This window comes from Saccopteryx bilineata, chromosome 7 (assembly GCF_036850765.1).
Source record: "Saccopteryx bilineata isolate mSacBil1 chromosome 7, mSacBil1_pri_phased_curated, whole genome shotgun sequence".
Lineage (NCBI taxonomy): Eukaryota > Metazoa > Chordata > Mammalia > Chiroptera > Emballonuridae > Saccopteryx > Saccopteryx bilineata.
Genome location: NC_089496.1, coordinates 89982213 through 89998953, shown reverse-complemented (window position 1 = coordinate 89998953; position 16741 = coordinate 89982213). Strand labels below are relative to the sequence as shown.

Genomic DNA, 16741 nt, shown 5'->3' with positions numbered 1-16741 from the left:
CACACATGGAAAATGCATCTAGGAAATCTGACTGTGGCCTTAACCTCTAGGCCAAACTTCCCCTTCATACATGAGACACATTCAGCAAAATTTAAGGAACATTTAAAAAAATAATTTTGTTTCCTTCTTTTCCAAGTGAGAGGAGAGGAGATAGACAAACTTCCACATGCGCCCCAACCAGGATCCACCTGGCAACTCTGTCTGGGGCTGATGCTCTGCCTATTGGGGCCATGCTGAAAGTGAACTATTTTTAGTGCCTGAGGCAGAGGCTCCACCAAGCCATCCTCAGTGCCCGGACTCGATTCACTTGAACCATCCGAGCCATAGCTGCAGAAGGGGAAGAGGGGAAGAGAGAGAGAGAGAGAGAGAGAGAGAGAGAGAAAGGAGAAGGGGAGGGGTAGAGAAGCAGATGGTTGCTTCTCCTGTGTGTCCTGACTGGAAATTGAACTTGGGACTTGCACATGACAGGCTAATGCTATACCACTGAGCGAACCAGCCAGAGCCAAGGGACATTTATTAAACAACTACTACGTGCAGAACACTGGACTAGACACTAAGGAGCTTGTAAATCGAGCCATGATGGAGGCAAGAGCAGAGAATTTCCAGGGGATCGTATGTACCACTGGGGAGTTGAGAGAGGCTTCTTGAAAGAGACAGCAGAGGCTGTGAAGGCGAGGATTCCAACAGATAGTGATGGGAAGGTGTCCCAAGAAGCACTGAGGAGGGATCAGCGTGGCAGCAGCAGCAGGAAGCAGCAGAGTTTCATTGGAAGATCATGATTGAAAGCTAAGTGGGGGCCATACTCTGAAAGACTTTATGGCAAGGTAAGGAGTTTGGGGGGGGCATTCAAGTCTTAGAGCAGAAGAGTAGCCCAAGTTGAAGAGGAGCACCAGCCTGGGATACTATGAGCCTGAGCCGGCAGCTTCACCATGACCTCACTGTTGGTGGTGTAGCACAGCCGGGCACCAGAACTGAGTCCCTAGGGCATTTGCTAGCACTCACAGTCCTATGGAATTCAGTTCTCAGAGCCAGGGGGCCAAAGGTCTCTCATTCATGATGCTGCCCTCCCATGCTCACTTCTGTGAATTTTCTCCACTCCCAGATGGGTGAGATAAGGAATGTGGGATCTCAAGATTCCTCCTATCTCCGGAAGGGTCTGGCTTGGAGCTGAAAATAGGGGCCCATCGCTAGGGAAAGGGGCAACGTTTCTTTAAATTTCAAACGGAATTCATGTAGGATATGAGGGGAAGGAACTAAGGGCCATGGCAAGAATTCTGTGGGTACTGCCAACTCAGTCCCATCATCTCGTGCCCAGAAGTGCTCCTAGTAGGACCAGATGTGGAGCTGGGAGAAAACCCAGAACATGTATACTGAGAAGGGCACCTCTCTAGAGACTAAGGGGCTTCCTGAGCCAGAGGGGATCCCTAAAATGTGGATCCCCAAGGTAGGGGCCCAGGAGTCCCAGCTCCCTGAAAATCTGATCGGAAATACCCAAAAGGTAGGAGAGTGGTAGAGAAAGATTTCCCCAAAACACAATTTTGTTTTCTAGTGTGTTAAACTGAGGGCTGGGTACAATTCCCACTCATAGGGCAGAGCTACAGCCTATCTCTGGAGAGGGAAAGGCAAGCCAGCAGGCTCAGGAACCACTCTACCCTCACCCCGCTTGAGTTAAGAGAAAGGGGGCAGCACTTACCTATGAAGCCTCCTTACTCGTGCCTGGGACTGGATCTGCGGTGATGCTCTCAGAGAGCTCCTTTAATAGAGCCTCCACTCTGCCCCAGCCAACTCCCACCCCCGCCCTATCCTGGCTCTTCTGAGAAAGGAGTAAGGTGTGGGAGGGCCGGGCACACTGCCCAGAGAGTCCTTCTGACCTCAAGCAAGAGTGGGGACACCCCTCCTACCCTCCTGCATCCCCCCAGGCTTCTCCTTCACCTCAATCTCTGACTTGAGTCGTCCCAGGCTTGGAGACCAACCAGCTGGAGTTTCTTTCTCTGCTCTTGATGTCTGGGAAATCTGCGCTTTATGCCTAACTCCTCATACATAGGCTTCTAGACTTTCCAATCAGCTAAGCAGACCTAGGCACCCCAACACCAGCTGCAAAATTCATTTAAGGGAATGGGGAGAGAAGAGGCATCACTCTAACTCCTTTCACCCAGTGTGGCTTCCAGCCGCACCCAAAGGGCAGGTGGAGTCTGTTCCCAGCTTAGGGAGGGAGAGCTGACAGCTGAGGGAGCGGAAAATAAAGATCTTAAAGCCAGCTGTGCAATGCTGAGGACAGGTGTTCCCTGGAGCCCCTACCTTACAGTTTGCATGTGTCTTTGTGTTTGTGATGGTCCCTCTCCTCAGCCCACCCATTTGTTCTCTCATACCAGAACCTGAGCCCTGCTGCACAGTTGGCACTCTCCAGAGTTTGACCTGGGAGTTAAGGGGCTTCCCCAAAGAGGACTTTCCCATCATTCTTCCCTGAAAGCTCAGGAAGTTCTTTCCCATTATGATATCTAGTTTCATCTAACTGCCATCTAAGAAACAGGCAACGAGGGAGGGGGAAAGGCACAGGTTTCAAGTAAGGGATGGCTGTAGGGGTCTTGGGCCAGAACTAGGGGCAGCTCTGCTGAGGAAATCTGAAAGTTCCTCTAATGGGGATGGTAAGGAGAGAAGAGTCATCATCAGTATTGTGCAATGGGGGTGGGGGGTGGCAGGGAGGATGGTAGATTGGGAAAGGGGAGAAATGGTCAGTCTTCAGAGAGCTGGCAGAAGCCTGGCACTGATGGAGCCAGGCATCATCCCCTTCCCAGAGGCCTGTCTGGCCAGAGTTCAAAGTGGCTGCTACCACACCCCTCATTAACCCCAGCAGCGCCAGGCTGGCAGCAGCAGTGTTTTTATGGCAGATGCAATGCCAAATGTGCTTCCTTCTTCCTCCCTCCCCTTTTTGTGCCTTCTTTCCAGCAGCCAACATCTTGTTCTTTTTGAGACTAGGGTCCCCTGGTGGTGTGGTGGGAGCTGTAGTGAGGAACAAGGTTGGAAGAGGAAGTAGTGATTCCCTTTTTCTCCACATTTTGGCACTGTCTCAAGCCCTTAGGGGAGAGGAGAGGATGGGATTTTCTACCTTGGACTATGACTCCTAAGGACAGGGACAGCTTCTGGGTCCTCAGCACCCTACAAAGGGACAAGTCTTATAAGGAGCTCATCCTGGAAGGGAAGTCTTTTTCTCATGACCCATTGTGGGGGTTTGTGGGAGGAGATGCCTTGGGCTTCCGCACAGGGTAGCGCCGGGAAGCTGAAGCAGCAGGAACAGAAAGAGGATGCTGAGTCCTTGCTGGGTCCTGGAGTTCAGATGTCCTCCCATAAATGAGAAGCCCTGCCAACATGGGCATGAAGGCACTGGTTGTAAGCCTGGCCTACAGGCTACCCGGGATCTGAGCGCAGGTCCATCCTTACCCAGAGCACCTTCTTCCCACCCCCAAGTCCCAACAAGGCTCTGTGGTCCCAAGACCCAGACCCTGTAACCCACCCTAATCTTGGGGAAACATCTCTGTTAAGAGATTGCAAAGGAGACCTACGTGGTGGGGAAGTCAGCACCTAAGAATTGATTGGGTGACAGGACTTAAACCTGGACTGGACAGGAAGGGGAGGAGACATTGGGATTTGGGCAAGAACACCAGGTCTGGGGGGAAGGGGCCACCAGATCCAACCAGGGAGCCACGGGTCTATGGAAGGACGGGGGAAAGAAGCAGAGTAGGAAAAAGTTATAGGATTTGAGGGCGGAGACTTTGTGGCAAAGAAATAAGGCGCACGTGAAGACACGGTTTGGGGTCAAAAAGTTTTCGGTCTTTGGTAGGTAGATGACAAGGATCTAGAGACGGTGATCAAGTCAGACACTGCGACTCCACCCACGGGTGGAACCTCCCTGTTCAACGCCTCCCTACCGGCAATAAAACTGGCCGCTACGGGAGCCCGTCCAAAGCCCTGAGACAAATAAAAATGGAGCATAGGCCACACCCATTTGTGGGCACCTGCCCTTCTCAAAAATGGATACTGCGGCGCTTCTGGAAGAGAACCGCTCTGGGCCCCGCCTTTGATCTCGTTGGTGGGGTTAGGGGGATGAGAGCTGCACCGCGCGGGACAAATCGCCGGCGGCGCCCGACGGAGCAGGTGATTTCCCCTCCAGCCCCCCTCCCAGGGCTAGGAGAGTCACTGAGAGCGTTGACCCAGGGTACCTGTCATGTGTGTTCCCCCACGGTACCGCCCAGACCCCCATTTCTGATTCTTGCCGTGGCCTGTATCAAGGCACATCCCAGCTTGCTCTGGCTTCCCTCGTCATGTGTTCCCCCAGGGCCGCAGCCGCATCTCCATGCCCTCGGGCCCACTATTCTAGACCCTTACGGGTACCCCGCTAGCTTGTTTAGGGAGCTCCTGCTTCAGGGGTCGGCCATCATGGTGGTCTCACTTCCTGTGCTACCCCCCTCCACCGGTTTGTGCTCTGCCTGACTTTGTATATCGGAATCCCTAGTACCCGTCAGTGTCCTTGGCGCCTTTAAGACCTGACTTGGGGGTGAGGGGACAATGATGTCTTCTGGATCATGAGGAACTGGGGCCCCAGAAACTGGGCTTTATAGGGGCTGGGAGAAGCAATGAAGACCTCCATCCTAGACCCTCTGAGCGCCACAGGACTTCTTCCACACTGCTTCCCAGGACTTCTTCCCCCATGCTTTCTGCTCTCGCTCTCCCTCCACCTTGAGCACCTCTCCACCCCAAGGGAACAGCATGGTACTCCTTCCCTCAGGCTCACTTAAATTTGTCCAGAGAATCTATATGGAGCATCTTGAAGAGTCCAGGCCTGTGCCTAGTTCAAGGGATGCGCTCAGGTCCGCTGGGGACCGTGAGGATGGGGCAGTCAGGGTTGGCTGCAGGGAGGAAATGAGTCCTGCAGGAGAGGTAGAGAGAAGGAAGTTATAAGTGAGGAGAATGCTGTAAGCAAAGATTGTGAGGTAGGCAAGAGCACCAGGCCAACCGGAGAGGAGGATTTATATCATGAGAGGTGGTGTAGTGTAGTGGTTAACAGTAACAGTTCTGGAGCAAGACTGCCTGGGTGTAAATTTGCAATTCACTGTATGACCTTGGGCAAGTAACTCTGCCTATCAGTTCTCCATTTCCTTTTAGGTAAAAATGGGATAATATGATAATACTGGTATCTACATTTTAGCGTTATGTGAGGATTTGGTAAGTTAATACATGTAAGGTGCATTGAACAATCGCTGGCACATTATAAGCAGTCAGTAAATGCTAACCATTATTACCATTATCAAAGGACTCATTTAAATAGGATCCGTGACAGCATCACAGCCACTTTTTTTTTTGTATTTTTCTGAGGTTGGAAACGGGGAGGCAGTCAGACAGACTCCCGCAAGCGCCCGACCGGGATCCACCCGGCACGCCCACCAGGGGGCGATGCTCTGCCCATCTGGGGCGTTGCTTTGCCGCAATCAGAGCCATTCTAGTGCCTGAGGCAGAGGCCACAGAGCCATCCTCAGCGCCCGGGCAAACCTTGCTCCAATGGAGCCTTGGCTGAGGGAGGGGAAGAGAGAGACAGAGAGGAAGGAGAGGGGGAGGGGTGGAGAAGCAGATGGGCGCCTCTCCTGTGTGCCTTGGCTGGGGATTGAACCCAGGACTCCCTCACGCCAGGCCAATGCTCTACCACTGAGCCAACCAGCCAGGGCCCACATTTCATTTTTGCCATTAATCAGTGAGTCTCAATTTAGAGCTTATAGGAGTAATGGGGTTCTGTGGGCTAATTTGGAAACTAAAGTCTTATGGAAATCATGTTCTTACCCTGGAGAAGGCTGGCTTCCCAAGCTAAAGCTTCCCCAACTCAGTGACTGCAGAGGAGAAATGCTGGGAGAAGCCTCTGGGCAGGAAATAAATGAGGAAAGCTTGAGGGATGGAGAAGGGTAAAAGAACAAAGTGGCAAGCTTTGAAGGCTGGGTAGAGTTTCAGCAGCTCAAGAACAGGAGGAGGGAGGATGTTCCCTTGGGAGACAAGCTGGAACAAAGCTCAGGGGAGGAAGACATTTATTTGGGCACAGTAAGGCGTTTCCCAGTAACAACTAGTTGGTTCAAAGACCGTGGTTAGAAATCCAGAAGCATCAGACACATTCCTAATAGCTTCTTCTCTCTCTCTTTTTTTTTTTTTTTCTTGTATTTTTCTGAAGCTGGAAATGGGGAGAGACAGTCAGACAGACTTCCACATGCGCCTGACCGGGATCCACCCAGCACTCCCACCAGGGGCGACGCTCTGCCCACCAGGGGGCATCGCTCTGCCACGACCAGAGCCACTCTAGCGCCTGGGGCAGAGGCCAAGGAGCCATCCCCAGCGCCCGGGCCATCTTTGCTCCATTGGAGCCTTGGCTGCGGGAGGGGAAGAGAGAGACAGAGAGGAAGGAGGGGGGGGGTGGAGAAGCAAATGGGTGCTTCTCCTATGTGCCCTGGCCGGGAATCGAACCCGGGTCCCCTGCACGCCAGGCCGACGCTCTACCGCTGAGCCAACCGGCCAGGGCCAATAGCTTCTTCTCTAGAAATTGGACTTTCATGAAGCAACCATGGTCCTTTGTCCCAGCAGAGGTTGCCAGGCAACTGATAGCCATGATATGATGTAACCCAGGATAGATATGGTCTCTGTAGGGGGCTGACCTCTTGGGGAGGTGAATGAGGGGATCTGGTATGCCTGGTCTGAGCAGTTCTGTTCCTCCCCAAGGTCCATGCTAACTAAGGTCTGGAGCAAGACATAGGCATCAGCCCTGGCCGGTTGGCTCAGTGGTAGAGCAGCCTGGCATGTGGAAGTCCCAGGTTTGATTCCTGGCTAGGGCACACAGGAGAAGTGCCCATCTGCTTTTCCACCCTCCCCCTCTCCTTTCTCTCTATCTCTCTCTTCCCCTCCCACAGCCAAGGCTCCATTGGAGCAAAGTTGGCTCGGGCACTGAGAATGGCTCCATGGCCTCCATCTCAGGTGCTAGAATGGCTCCAGTTGCAACGGAGCAATGCCTCAGATGGGCAGAGCATTGCCCACTACTGGGCATGCCGGGTGGATCCCTGTTGGGTGCATGCGGGAGTCTGTCTCTCTGCCTCCCCGCTTCTCACTTCAGAAAAAAAGAAAAAAAAAGAAGTAGGCATCCCCCTGGTGGGCTAGGGCTTCTCAGCCCTGGTGTCCAAAGTGAACCCTGTGCTGCCACAGCAACTCTACATTACGCTCAGGGGACCAGGAAGCTAATCATAGATGGTAGGCCTGTCTCAGCCCACTTAAAAGTCTTGATATCCTGCTATCTCCAGAGTAGCCCCTAGAATATATCCTCAACTAGGTGACCTGAAATTAAAGCTTGACTACCACAGTCAAGCCAGGTGATTTTGAGCAAATAACTCAACCCACTGAGCTTCAGTTTCTTTTTTTTTTTCTTTTATATTATTTATTTATTTATTTTTTTACAGAGACAGAGAGAGAGTCAGAGAGAGGGATAGACAGGGACAGACAGACAGGAACGGAGAGAGATGAGAAGCATCAAACATTAGTTTTTCATTGCACGTTGCAACACCGTAGTTGTTCATTGATTGCTTTCTCACATATGCCTTGACCGCGGGCCTTCAGCAGACTGAGCAACCCCTTGCTGGAGCCAGCGACCTTGGGTCCAAGCTGGTGAGCCTTGCTCAAACCAGATGAGCCTGCACTCAAGCTGGTGACCTTGGGGTCTTGAACCTGGGTCCTTTCGCATCCCAGTCTGATGCTCTATCCACTGTGCCACCGCCTGGTCAGGCAGCTTCAGTTTCTTTATCTGTAAAGTGGGCAGTAACTATTTATTGAGTGTCTACTTCACAGGAAATACTGAGTGTACATTGATGAATAAGCCATGTGTGTTATCCCTGCCCTCAAGAAACACCTGGAAGAAACATTAAACATTGCTCAAATACTTACAGCTGTGAAAGGTGCTGCTAAATGAGGAAAAGGCAGTCTGCAATGAGGGTATAATAGGGAGGGGACCAAACCAGTTCTGGAGGGTCAGGACAACATCCCTTGAAGAAGGGAATTTAAAACAGACCTGAAGGGCCTGACCTGTGGTGGCGCAGTGGGTAAAGCGTCGACCTGGAACACTGAGGTCGCCGGTTCAAAACCCTGCACTTGTCTGGTCAAGGCATATATGGGAGTTGATGCTTCCTGTTCCTGCCCCCTTCTCTCTCTCTCTCTCTCTCCCTCCTTCCTCTCTAAAATGAATAAATAAATTTAAAAAAATAATATAAAAATTAAAAAAACCAGACCTGAAGGAATTAGACAAGGGGTGGGCATGGAAGTTGCCTAGGCAGAGGAAACAGTTCATGCAAAGGCCCTTGCCATGAAAGAGCTTGAGTGCTGGCAAACTGAAAGAAAGCCAGAGTGGACAGGAGTGATCCGGGGCGGGGGTGCTGCATGGTGAGGCTAGAGAGAGGTAGGCAGTGGGAAGGCCCTGAATCAAAGGCTACAAAAAAGAATCTGGGCTTATCTGAAGGGAAGTGGGAAGTCAATGATAGGTTTTAAACAGGAAAAACATTTTTCTGTCAAGATCATATAACTGATTTTTGTGGAGAATAGGTTGTTGGTTGAAAGGTGGTAGTGGGGAGAAGGTTGAGGAGGCTCTTGCAGTTAAGAGATAGAGCAGAGGCCCTGGCCATTTGGCTCAGTGATAGAGCGTCAGCCCGGCATGTGGATGTCCTGAGTTCAATTCCCAGTCAGGGCACACAGGAGAAGCGCCCATCTGCTTGTCTGCACCCCCACCCCACCCCACCCCTGCTTATCTCTCTCTGTAGCCATGGCTCAATTGGAGAGAGTAGGCCCGGGCACTGAGGAGGGCTCCATGGCCTCGCCTCAGGCACCAAGAAGAGCTCAGTTGCTGAGCAATGGAGCAGTGCCCCAGATGGGCAGAGCATCACCCCTTAGTGGGCTTGCCAGTGGATCCCAGTCAGGGCGCCTACGGGAGCCTGTCTCTCCGTCTCCTTTCCTCTCACTGAAGTAAAAAAGAGATGGGACAGAATGGGAGTAGAGATCCAGAGAAGTAAGTGTGTTGAGAGATAAATGGTCAGGGCTTGGTGACTGAGTGGATGTGGGAAGGCAGGGAGTAGGATGGCGTCAAGGATAATTCCCATACTGTGACAAGAATAACTGGGTGTGTGCACATGCATTTACTCAGGACAGCCTTGGAGGAGTAAAAGACTTGGATGTGCTGCAGAAGTGGAGACTAGATTAGAAGATTGGACATTTGGGAATTGGTGACATGGAGTTGGTACATCAAGTTGTGGGCCCAGATGAGATCTTCCCAAGAGAGAGGGTACGGAGTGAGGAGAGAGGAGGAGCAGCTTTGAGCCTGAGCTTTGCTGCCACATTTATAGGGTAGCAGAGAAGGAACTCTAGGAAGAAGTAGCCAGGGGACTCTGGGAAGAATAGAGGTAGAAGAGAAACAGGAGAACGTGGTGCCTCAGAATCCAACAATGATGCTGCTTGGAAGGGCAAATAGTAAATGAAACCATAAGAAATTGCGTTTTTCTTTCTGCTTTTTTTTTTTTTTAGATTTTATTTATTCATTATAGAGAGGAGAGAGAGAGAGAGAGAGAGAAAGGGGGAGGAGCAGGAAGCATCAACTCCCATATGTGCCTTGACCAGGCAAGCCCAGGGTTTCGAACCGGCAACCTCAGTGTTTCCAGGTTGACGCTTTATCCACTGCGCCACCACAGGTCAGGCAATTTCTGCTTTTTTTGTACATCAAAAACTGGCAATATTGGTAAGCTCCTATGGTTCAACCAGATTAGAGCAAAACCTAAAAAAGTAACTCAGGACCTTAGACTGAGAAATGTTGGTAGAGACATTGGAGCAGAAGCCAGACTGGAGGCCCTGGCCGGTGGCCTCAGTTGATAGAGCATCTGCCTGGTGTGTGGACGTCCTGGGTGCGATTCCTGGTCAGGACACATGAGAAGTGACCATCTGCTTCTCTTCCCTTCCCTCTCCCCCTTCTCTCTTTACCCCTCTTGAAGCCTGTGGCTCGATTGGTCCAAGCATTGGTCTTAGGCACTGAAAATAGCTCAATTGATTTGAACATTGGCCCCAGGTGGAGGTTGCTGAGTGGATCCTGGTCGGGGCACATGGGAGTGTCTGTCTTTCTATCTTCCCTCCCCTCACTTAAAAAAAAAAAAAGAAGCCAGACTACAGCTGGGGAGGAGTGTATGAAATGGAGATGAATAAGAGAATAGAATGGACAGGACTTGCTGATTGATTAAGTGATTGAGTGGAGCAGGTGGGGTTGAGAGAGGGCAAAATCAAGGGTAATCCCCAAGTTTCAGGTTTGGCAACTGAGTGAGTGGTTGTGTCAGCTGGTGAAACAGGAGGAGGTGCGTATTTGGAGAGGGAATGTACACACATTGGGAAGAAATAGTGAGTTTGGAGTGGTAGAATTTAAGGTGCCTCTGCATCTTCTGAGTGGGATGGTAAGCTGACATTTGGATCTATGGGTCGACCATTCATTACCATATACGTGTTCATTACTCACAAATACAGATTCGGAATCAAGCGTACGTTGGTGGGAATGAAATGTCAGTAAGTATTTATTGAGCATCTACTAAGTGCAGGCATCTTTCTAGGTGCTCGGGTTATACCAATGAATAAGACAAAGTCCTCCCCACTTCGTCTTGGAGCTTGCATTCTATGGGAGAGGAAGACAATAGGCAAATAAACAAAATAACCTGAAGCTGTGGTAAATGCTGTGTAGAAAATAAAGCACGGTAGGGATTGGGAAGTAGGAGGAATACCTATTTTGGTGGGTTAGTCAGGGAAGGTCTCTGAGGAGCCAGCATTTGTGCAGAGCCTGAAGGAAGTGAGAGAGTGAGCCACGTGGATGTCTAAAAGAGACAGGAAGAAGGTAGGCAAGTTTGAGGAACAGCAGGGAGGCTGACGGGGCGGGAGTGGAGTGAGTGAGGAGCGAGTGGGGAGGACGGATAGGTAAGCAAAGGTCAGATCTTACAGGCCTCTAATAGGCCTTGAGAAAGAAAGTGGAAATCCTTTGTAGATAGTTCCAAGCTGCTAGAAAGGCAAGGATTGGTCAGGAAGAGAATTCACAGAAGACTACCCCTTCTATTTGGGCCGTGGAGTCAGAAAAGCCCCTTTGTGCCAGAAGGTGGGTGGCCCATTCTGGGTGGGAGAAGAGCTGCGCTGGGTCCCGAGGCCTGCTCCTTGGGGGGCTGGACAATGGACCCCTTGTGGTTAGACTTGTGGGCCAAGTGGCCTTCTCAGTGATGGGATTCCTCAGTCAGAAGACATGTGACCCCGAGACCTTGGCTTCTCGCCAGAGGGTCTGGGCCCACTGCTGGGGAATGGGGTGGGGAGGTAGAGAGAGGATGGGGGGGCCTTCTCCTGAGACAGTACCCTGCCCTGTCTCAAGCTGGAGGACGTGGAGAGATGGACAAGGAAGGGGCTGTGGCTCTGCTCGAGGGAGCAGGGGAAGCTGGAGAGCTGGAAGCTATGGGCAACATCAACAAGTGGTTTCCACAGCAGGGCAGGAGGGAGGAGCTGGCTATCCCTGGGCCTGGTGGGCAGGGGCAGGCAGGAGAGGGCCTGATAAACCTACATCTTGTGTCCCTTCAGAAGAGGAAAGAGCATGGAGCTGGAAAGGATTGTCAGTGCAGCCCTTCTTGCCTTTGTCCAGACGCACCTCCCAGAGGCTGACCTCAGGTAGCAGCAGTTCTCCCAGGGTCATGCCAGGGCCAGGGTTGGAGCTGCCTAGCGGTGCTCTTGGCCATGGCCACTGGAAAGACCGGGACGGGAACATTCAGCCCTATTCTTGAGGTGGGGGAGGGGTGATTATGATTTGCTGGTGTGGCCTTACTTCTTATCCTGTTACCCTTGTTGGACGGAGAGAAACCAAAGCTCTGAAGGAGGGTGGAATATTCTCTGGCCTCAAGGCTTGAGACCTGGCTCATGAACCGAGGTCTGGAGCTTTAGGCTAGGTGGGAGTGCTGGAGGTATCCAATGTTTTACCACCACCTGTCCTGTCCCCTTTCTGCAGCGGCTTGGATGAAGTCATCTTCTCCTATGTACTTGGGGTCCTGGAGGATTTGGGCCCCTCAGGCCCCTCAGAGGAGAACTTTGATATGGAGGCTTTCACTGAGATGATGGAGGCCTATGTGCCTGGCTTTGCCCATATCCCAAGGTGGGACTTGCCTGGGCCAGGAGGAGGGGGGCTAGCTGATTATGGAGGGTGCAGAGTTGTCCTCTTACCACCCTCCTTGTCTTTTTAGGGGTATAATAGGTGACATGATGCAGAAGCTCTCTGGGCAGTTGAGTGGTGCCAGGAACAAAGGTGAGTCTGGGGATCAGGCACTTGGATGATGAATAAACCCCATCCCCAAAGCTCTGGCAAACCTCTCTCTGCCTCTTTAAGAGAACCTGCAACCACAGAGTTCTGAGGTCCAAGGTCAGGTGCCCATCTCCCCCGAGTCCCTGCAACGGCCTGAAAAACTCAAAGAAGATACTAGGGCTTCTTCTGCTGGGGACCATCAAGATGAGGTTAGTAGAGGAGGGTACCCCTGAGGGACCTAGGGGGCAGAAAAGGAGGAAATACTGCCTTTTTTTTAGGTGAGAGTAGGGGAGATAGTGAGGCAGACTCCTGCATGCACTCCAACTGGGATCCACCCAGCAACCTCATCTGGGACCAGTGCTCAAGCAATCGAGCTATTTTTAGCACCTAAAGCTGATGCGCTCCAACAGAGCTATCCTCAGAGCCTGGGGCCACACTCGAACCAATTGAGCCACTGGCTGTGGGAGGGGAAAAGGGAGAGAAGGGGTGGCAGGGGGAGAAGCAGATGGTTGCTTCTCCTGTGTGCCCTGATGAGGAATCGAACCTGGGACGTCCATATGCTGGGCCAACGCCCTATCCACTGAGCCACTGGCCAGGGCCAAAATACTGTCTTTTGTCAACATTTATACCCACAGGCAGCCAGTGCTGAGGAGGAGCTACTGCCAGGAGTGGATGTGCTCCTGGAGGTGTTCCCTGGCTGTTCAGTGGAGCAGGCCCAGTGGGTACTGGCCAAAGCTCGGGGGGACCTGGAAGAAGCTGTACAGATGCTGGTAGAAGGGAAGGAGGAGGGGCCTCCAGTCTGGGATGGCCCCAACCAGGTATATCCTCTGCTATACCCCACCCCAACCCATGTAGCCCCAGCTACATTCCACTTTAGTCCTGGCCTATTGCCATATGCTTCTTTTACTAGTGCCCTAGGGTCTAGACCAGGTTTCCCCTTTGCAGGACCTGCCCAGGCGTCTCAGAGGCCCCCAAAAGGATGAGCTGAAGTCCTTCATCCTGCAGAAGTGAGTCTGGGCTGGGCTGGGCTCTTGAAGGGTTTTTCTAGGGTGATAGGAGCATCACCCAGCCAATTTTTGGCAGGTACATGATGGTGGATAGTGCAGAGGATCAGAAGATTCACCGGCCCATGGCTCCCAGGGAGGTGAGATAATAGGGGCTGGTAGGGATGTGGAGTGGTTGGAACTACCTCCTGGCTTCTGCTACTCACTGACTGATTGCCTGACAGGCCCCCAAGAAGCTGATCCGATACATCGACAACCAGGTAGTGAGTACCAAGGGGGAGCGATTCAAAGATGTGCGGAACCCTGAGGCCGAGGAGATGAAGGCCACATACATCAACCTCAAGCCAGCCAGAAAATACCGCTTCCACTGAGGCATTTGTCAGACTCTTCCAGGCTCAGATCCCAGAGGGATGCAGGAGCCCCACACCCCTACACAGGGCATGTCCTAACTCCTCACCCCTTCTCTACCCCTTCTCTTACCTCTTTGCCCCACCATGTTAACTTCCTCTTGGAGCTGCCCATGGGCACGGTAAAGGTGGCCCCAAGATGAATGCATTCTGGTCATTTCTGCCTCAGAGCTTGGGTGCTGGGGGACTCTCCCAACCTTACATCCTCTGTCTCCAACAGGGCAGCGCCAGGCAGGAGGGGGTAAAAAGCTCTTTATTTGAAGCTCCAGGGTGGGGTAGGGCGTTGGCCTCTCATCAGAGGCCCCCACAGTCCAGTTTCCCTATAGTTCATAGGCCCCAACACACAGTCCAGCTGTGTCCCATCAGTGGGTGGTCAGACCTGCAGGTTGACAAAGGGCGCAAAGCCTGCCATGTCCTGCAGCAGCACCAGGGCCTGATGCAGAGGCGGTTCCACGTCGATGTCCACACCACGCTTCCGCAAGCGGCTCAAGCTGGGCTCAGCCACATGGTGGCAGTGCCGCACCCGCAGTGAGCGCAGTGCTGGGCAATATTCTGCCAATGTCCTGGAGGAGGAGTGAGGTGAGGCTAGAGGGGCAAAACCACTACACTCATGGTAGGGGGAGCCAGCAAAGGCCCTATATATCCCTTATCGCAGGGATACTTTCTTCTATACACAACACAGAGGGATCTGGATCAGGGTCATACGTTCAATGCCTCTACGCTTTCCTGTCTCTTAAATGGATTACTGCTCCTCAGTTCTCCTGGTCGAAGAAAAGCAGAAATCTTTGTGAAAACTATCAATGTGTAAATACTGATTTTAAAAAGTTTCTAAATTGGGCTTGCTGGTCTAGCAATCCTAGAGGCCTTTCCTGTTCAGAATGGGGGTCCTAGTTCTGCCTTTTGGCTACTGTCCACTTCTACCCCAAGAGGTTAAGTGATTGCCCTCCCATTCCACCGACCCCAGGCCCAGGCACCTGACGCCGTCGCTTCCAACGCGGAGGCAGCCGGTTAGGTCAAGGTGCTCGAGTACCGGGCAGTTCCGAGCCAACTCCTGGACTGCTGCGTCCCCCACATTGGCGTTGACCGCTAGAGAGAGGCTGCGGAGCCCTGCGCCGCGCCTCTGCGCCAGGTACACGATAGCCTCATCCTTGAGCTGACGGCAGGCGGTGAGGTCCAGCTCCTTTAGGGCCGGACAGCGGTCGGCGAGACCGCGCAGAGCTAGCCCGTCTACCCAGTCGCAATGAGCAAGAGATAGGCGCTGCAGGCGGGGGCAGCCCTCGGCCAGCGCCCCCAGCGTGCGGCGGCTCAGTTGCCCGCAGCCAGCCAACGCCACACTCCGCAGCTGCGGATTACGCGCCAGCACTGGCACCAGATCCTCGTCCGACAGCCATTCGTGACACGGTGCCAGCGCCAGCTCCTGCAGCCTTTCGGCGTCCCGTAACAGCCGGGCCAGTGCGACCCGCGGGATCTGCGGACCCACCTGCGGGCGGGGAGGCACCTCGACTTTCAGCTAGTGCCGGGGACAGGGCGGGCAATGCCTATCCGCTTCTGACGAATTCTTTACTAGCAGCAGTCTGCCCTCGGGGGCTTGCCACCTGCCCTCCCAGGGAAGACCCCACGAGCCCTCTGAGTTGATACCCAGTACTCGCCCTTTGAGAGTACTTTCCCGCTGGGTGGATCGCTTCCTGGGCATTCCTGGAGGGCTAGGGGGGTCCGGAAGTGTACACAGAGGGACTGGGGGCTGGGCTGGAGGCGGGGCGGGAGCGATACCCAGACCCGGGCGGGGCTCTGGCCCCCAGCTCACCTGAGCGGCGTCGAAGCGGCGCAGCCCCGCCAAGTGTAGCTGCACAAGGGCTCGAAAGGCACGACTGACGCGCTGCAGCCGGAGCAGCTGGCACAGCGGGACCCGGCTCAGGACGTGTGGGAGCAGCACGTCCTCCCAGGGCAGGTCCAGGAGCCTGTGGGTAAAGGGCGTTGGCGACGGCGTCCCCGGGCCGCAGTTACCTTCGAGTCCGCCTCCGTTATGCTTCTATGCCCTGGCTCCTAAGAGTGACTCCCAGGCCCGGTCCCGGGTTGACTCCCCTCCCTTAGGTCATTCTTCACTTTCTCGGCCCCTCCGGTACTAGGTACCTGACGGCTCTGGGCTCTTGCTCCCCTCCGGACGGCTCCATCGGTGGCGCCTTCGGCTGTCTATTGCGCGTGCGCAGTGAGGTCTCGCTTTCGCTTAGGAGCAGCTGCCGCGATCCCGCCTCCTTGAGTTGTAGTGACAGACCGATTCAATCGAGTGCCGTCTCACTGAGGATCATATTTGAAAGCTTTCTGGATGGATCCCGAAACTGAGGAGTAAACAGACCGGTGGTGTAACATTAAATCTTGCCTTCTCCGCTCCAGGGCTTGAGATCTGAGTCCAGAGAACGCGATGGTGCAGCAGAGACTGGTTTCTTTTGTCGTCTTGAGCCAGTAGACCGCTCTGAATGAAGTGGTGATGGGAGGGGGGAGGAGCGGTCAAGGCCAAACGCAGAAGGGGTGGAGCCAGAACTCCAAGGTTCTGGGCCTGCCCTCTGCCCTCCGTCGCTTGTAGCGACTTCGAAAAATGGGAAGAAACTTGCTAGGCTCTTACTGTCTGGCACTCAGTGGGTGTTCGATCATTGTTGAATGAATTGAATGGGCGAAGCTAAAACTTTTCTTCACTAAGCAAACTTGCCCAAACCTCTCATTCTTGCTTCATTGTGAAGTACAGTTATCCAGCCCCTTCCACTCCCGGACGAAATAGAACGGGTTTTCACCTTGTGGGGAAGAGATGTAGGGCGCGTTATGAACGACTATACGTATCTTCAGCCGGGTTCCATTCCTTCCCCAGGAGGTCTAGAATCCTAAGAATGCATGCTCAGCTCAACCCGCCAGGAGTACTGCCTCTTGGTTGGCCCGGGGTTTAGTTGTGGGGTTTGGGTTTGGACCGTCCTGGAGCAGTA

The 16741-nt window shown here is 53.2% G+C and overlaps 2 protein-coding genes across 4 annotated transcripts; one reads left to right on the top strand and one right to left on the bottom strand.

The window, feature by feature from the left end:
• The first annotated feature begins 4019 nt into the window (after positions 1–4019).
• CUEDC2 (CUE domain containing 2) lies at positions 4020–13913 on the top strand. Of its 3 annotated transcripts, none has more exons than XM_066240457.1 (10): positions 4021–4152; positions 10647–10759; positions 11647–11733; positions 12068–12211; positions 12300–12361; positions 12443–12567; positions 12994–13176; positions 13304–13365; positions 13442–13502; positions 13587–13913. In XM_066240457.1, the coding sequence occupies exons 3-10, from the start codon at positions 11660–11662 to the stop codon at positions 13731–13733; spliced, it is 858 nt and encodes a 285-aa protein (XP_066096554.1). In that variant the 5' UTR covers positions 4021–4152; positions 10647–10759; positions 11647–11659; the 3' UTR covers positions 13734–13913. The 3 variants fall into 3 exon arrangements, with proteins under 3 accessions (XP_066096552.1, XP_066096554.1, XP_066096553.1); XM_066240456.1 differs by having other exon boundaries at positions 10647–10787; XM_066240455.1 differs by lacking the exon at positions 10647–10759 and having other exon boundaries at positions 4020–4152.
• Positions 13914–14006: 93 nt separating this feature from the next.
• On the bottom strand, positions 14007–16229 carry FBXL15 (F-box and leucine rich repeat protein 15). Its single transcript, XM_066240454.1, has 4 exons — positions 15900–16229; positions 15574–15727; positions 14744–15249; positions 14007–14332 (listed from the first exon to the last, which is right to left on the bottom strand). Exons 1-4 carry the CDS (start codon positions 15938–15940, stop codon positions 14143–14145), a joined length of 891 nt encoding a protein of 296 aa, XP_066096551.1. The 5' UTR covers positions 15941–16229; the 3' UTR covers positions 14007–14142.
• Positions 16230–16741: the final 512 nt, after the last annotated feature.

What these genes read in the sequence shown, in the direction of transcription:
- FBXL15 (XM_066240454.1), bottom strand. Translation starts at nt 15,940, where the DNA reads ATGGAGCCGTCCGGAGGGGAGCAAGAGCCCAGAGCCGTCAG. An exon ending in CAAGAGCCCAGAGCCGTCAG is followed by an intron (nt 15,728 to 15,899) that starts GTACCTAGTACC and finishes CTTTACCCACAG; the next exon opens with GCTCCTGGACCTGCCCTGGG. An exon ending in GTTGGAAGCGACGGCGTCAG is followed by an intron (nt 14,333 to 14,743) that starts GTGCCTGGGCCT and finishes CTCCTCCTCCAG; the next exon opens with GACATTGGCAGAATATTGCC.
- CUEDC2 (XM_066240455.1), top strand. Translation starts at nt 11,660, where the DNA reads ATGGAGCTGGAAAGGATTGTCAGTGCAGCCCTTCTTGCCTTTGTCCAG. An exon ending in CTGGGGACCATCAAGATGAG is followed by an intron (nt 12,568 to 12,993) that starts GTTAGTAGAGGA and finishes TTATACCCACAG; the next exon opens with GCAGCCAGTGCTGAGGAGGA. An exon ending in TCTGGGATGGCCCCAACCAG is followed by an intron (nt 13,177 to 13,303) that starts GTATATCCTCTG and finishes TCCCCTTTGCAG; the next exon opens with GACCTGCCCAGGCGTCTCAG.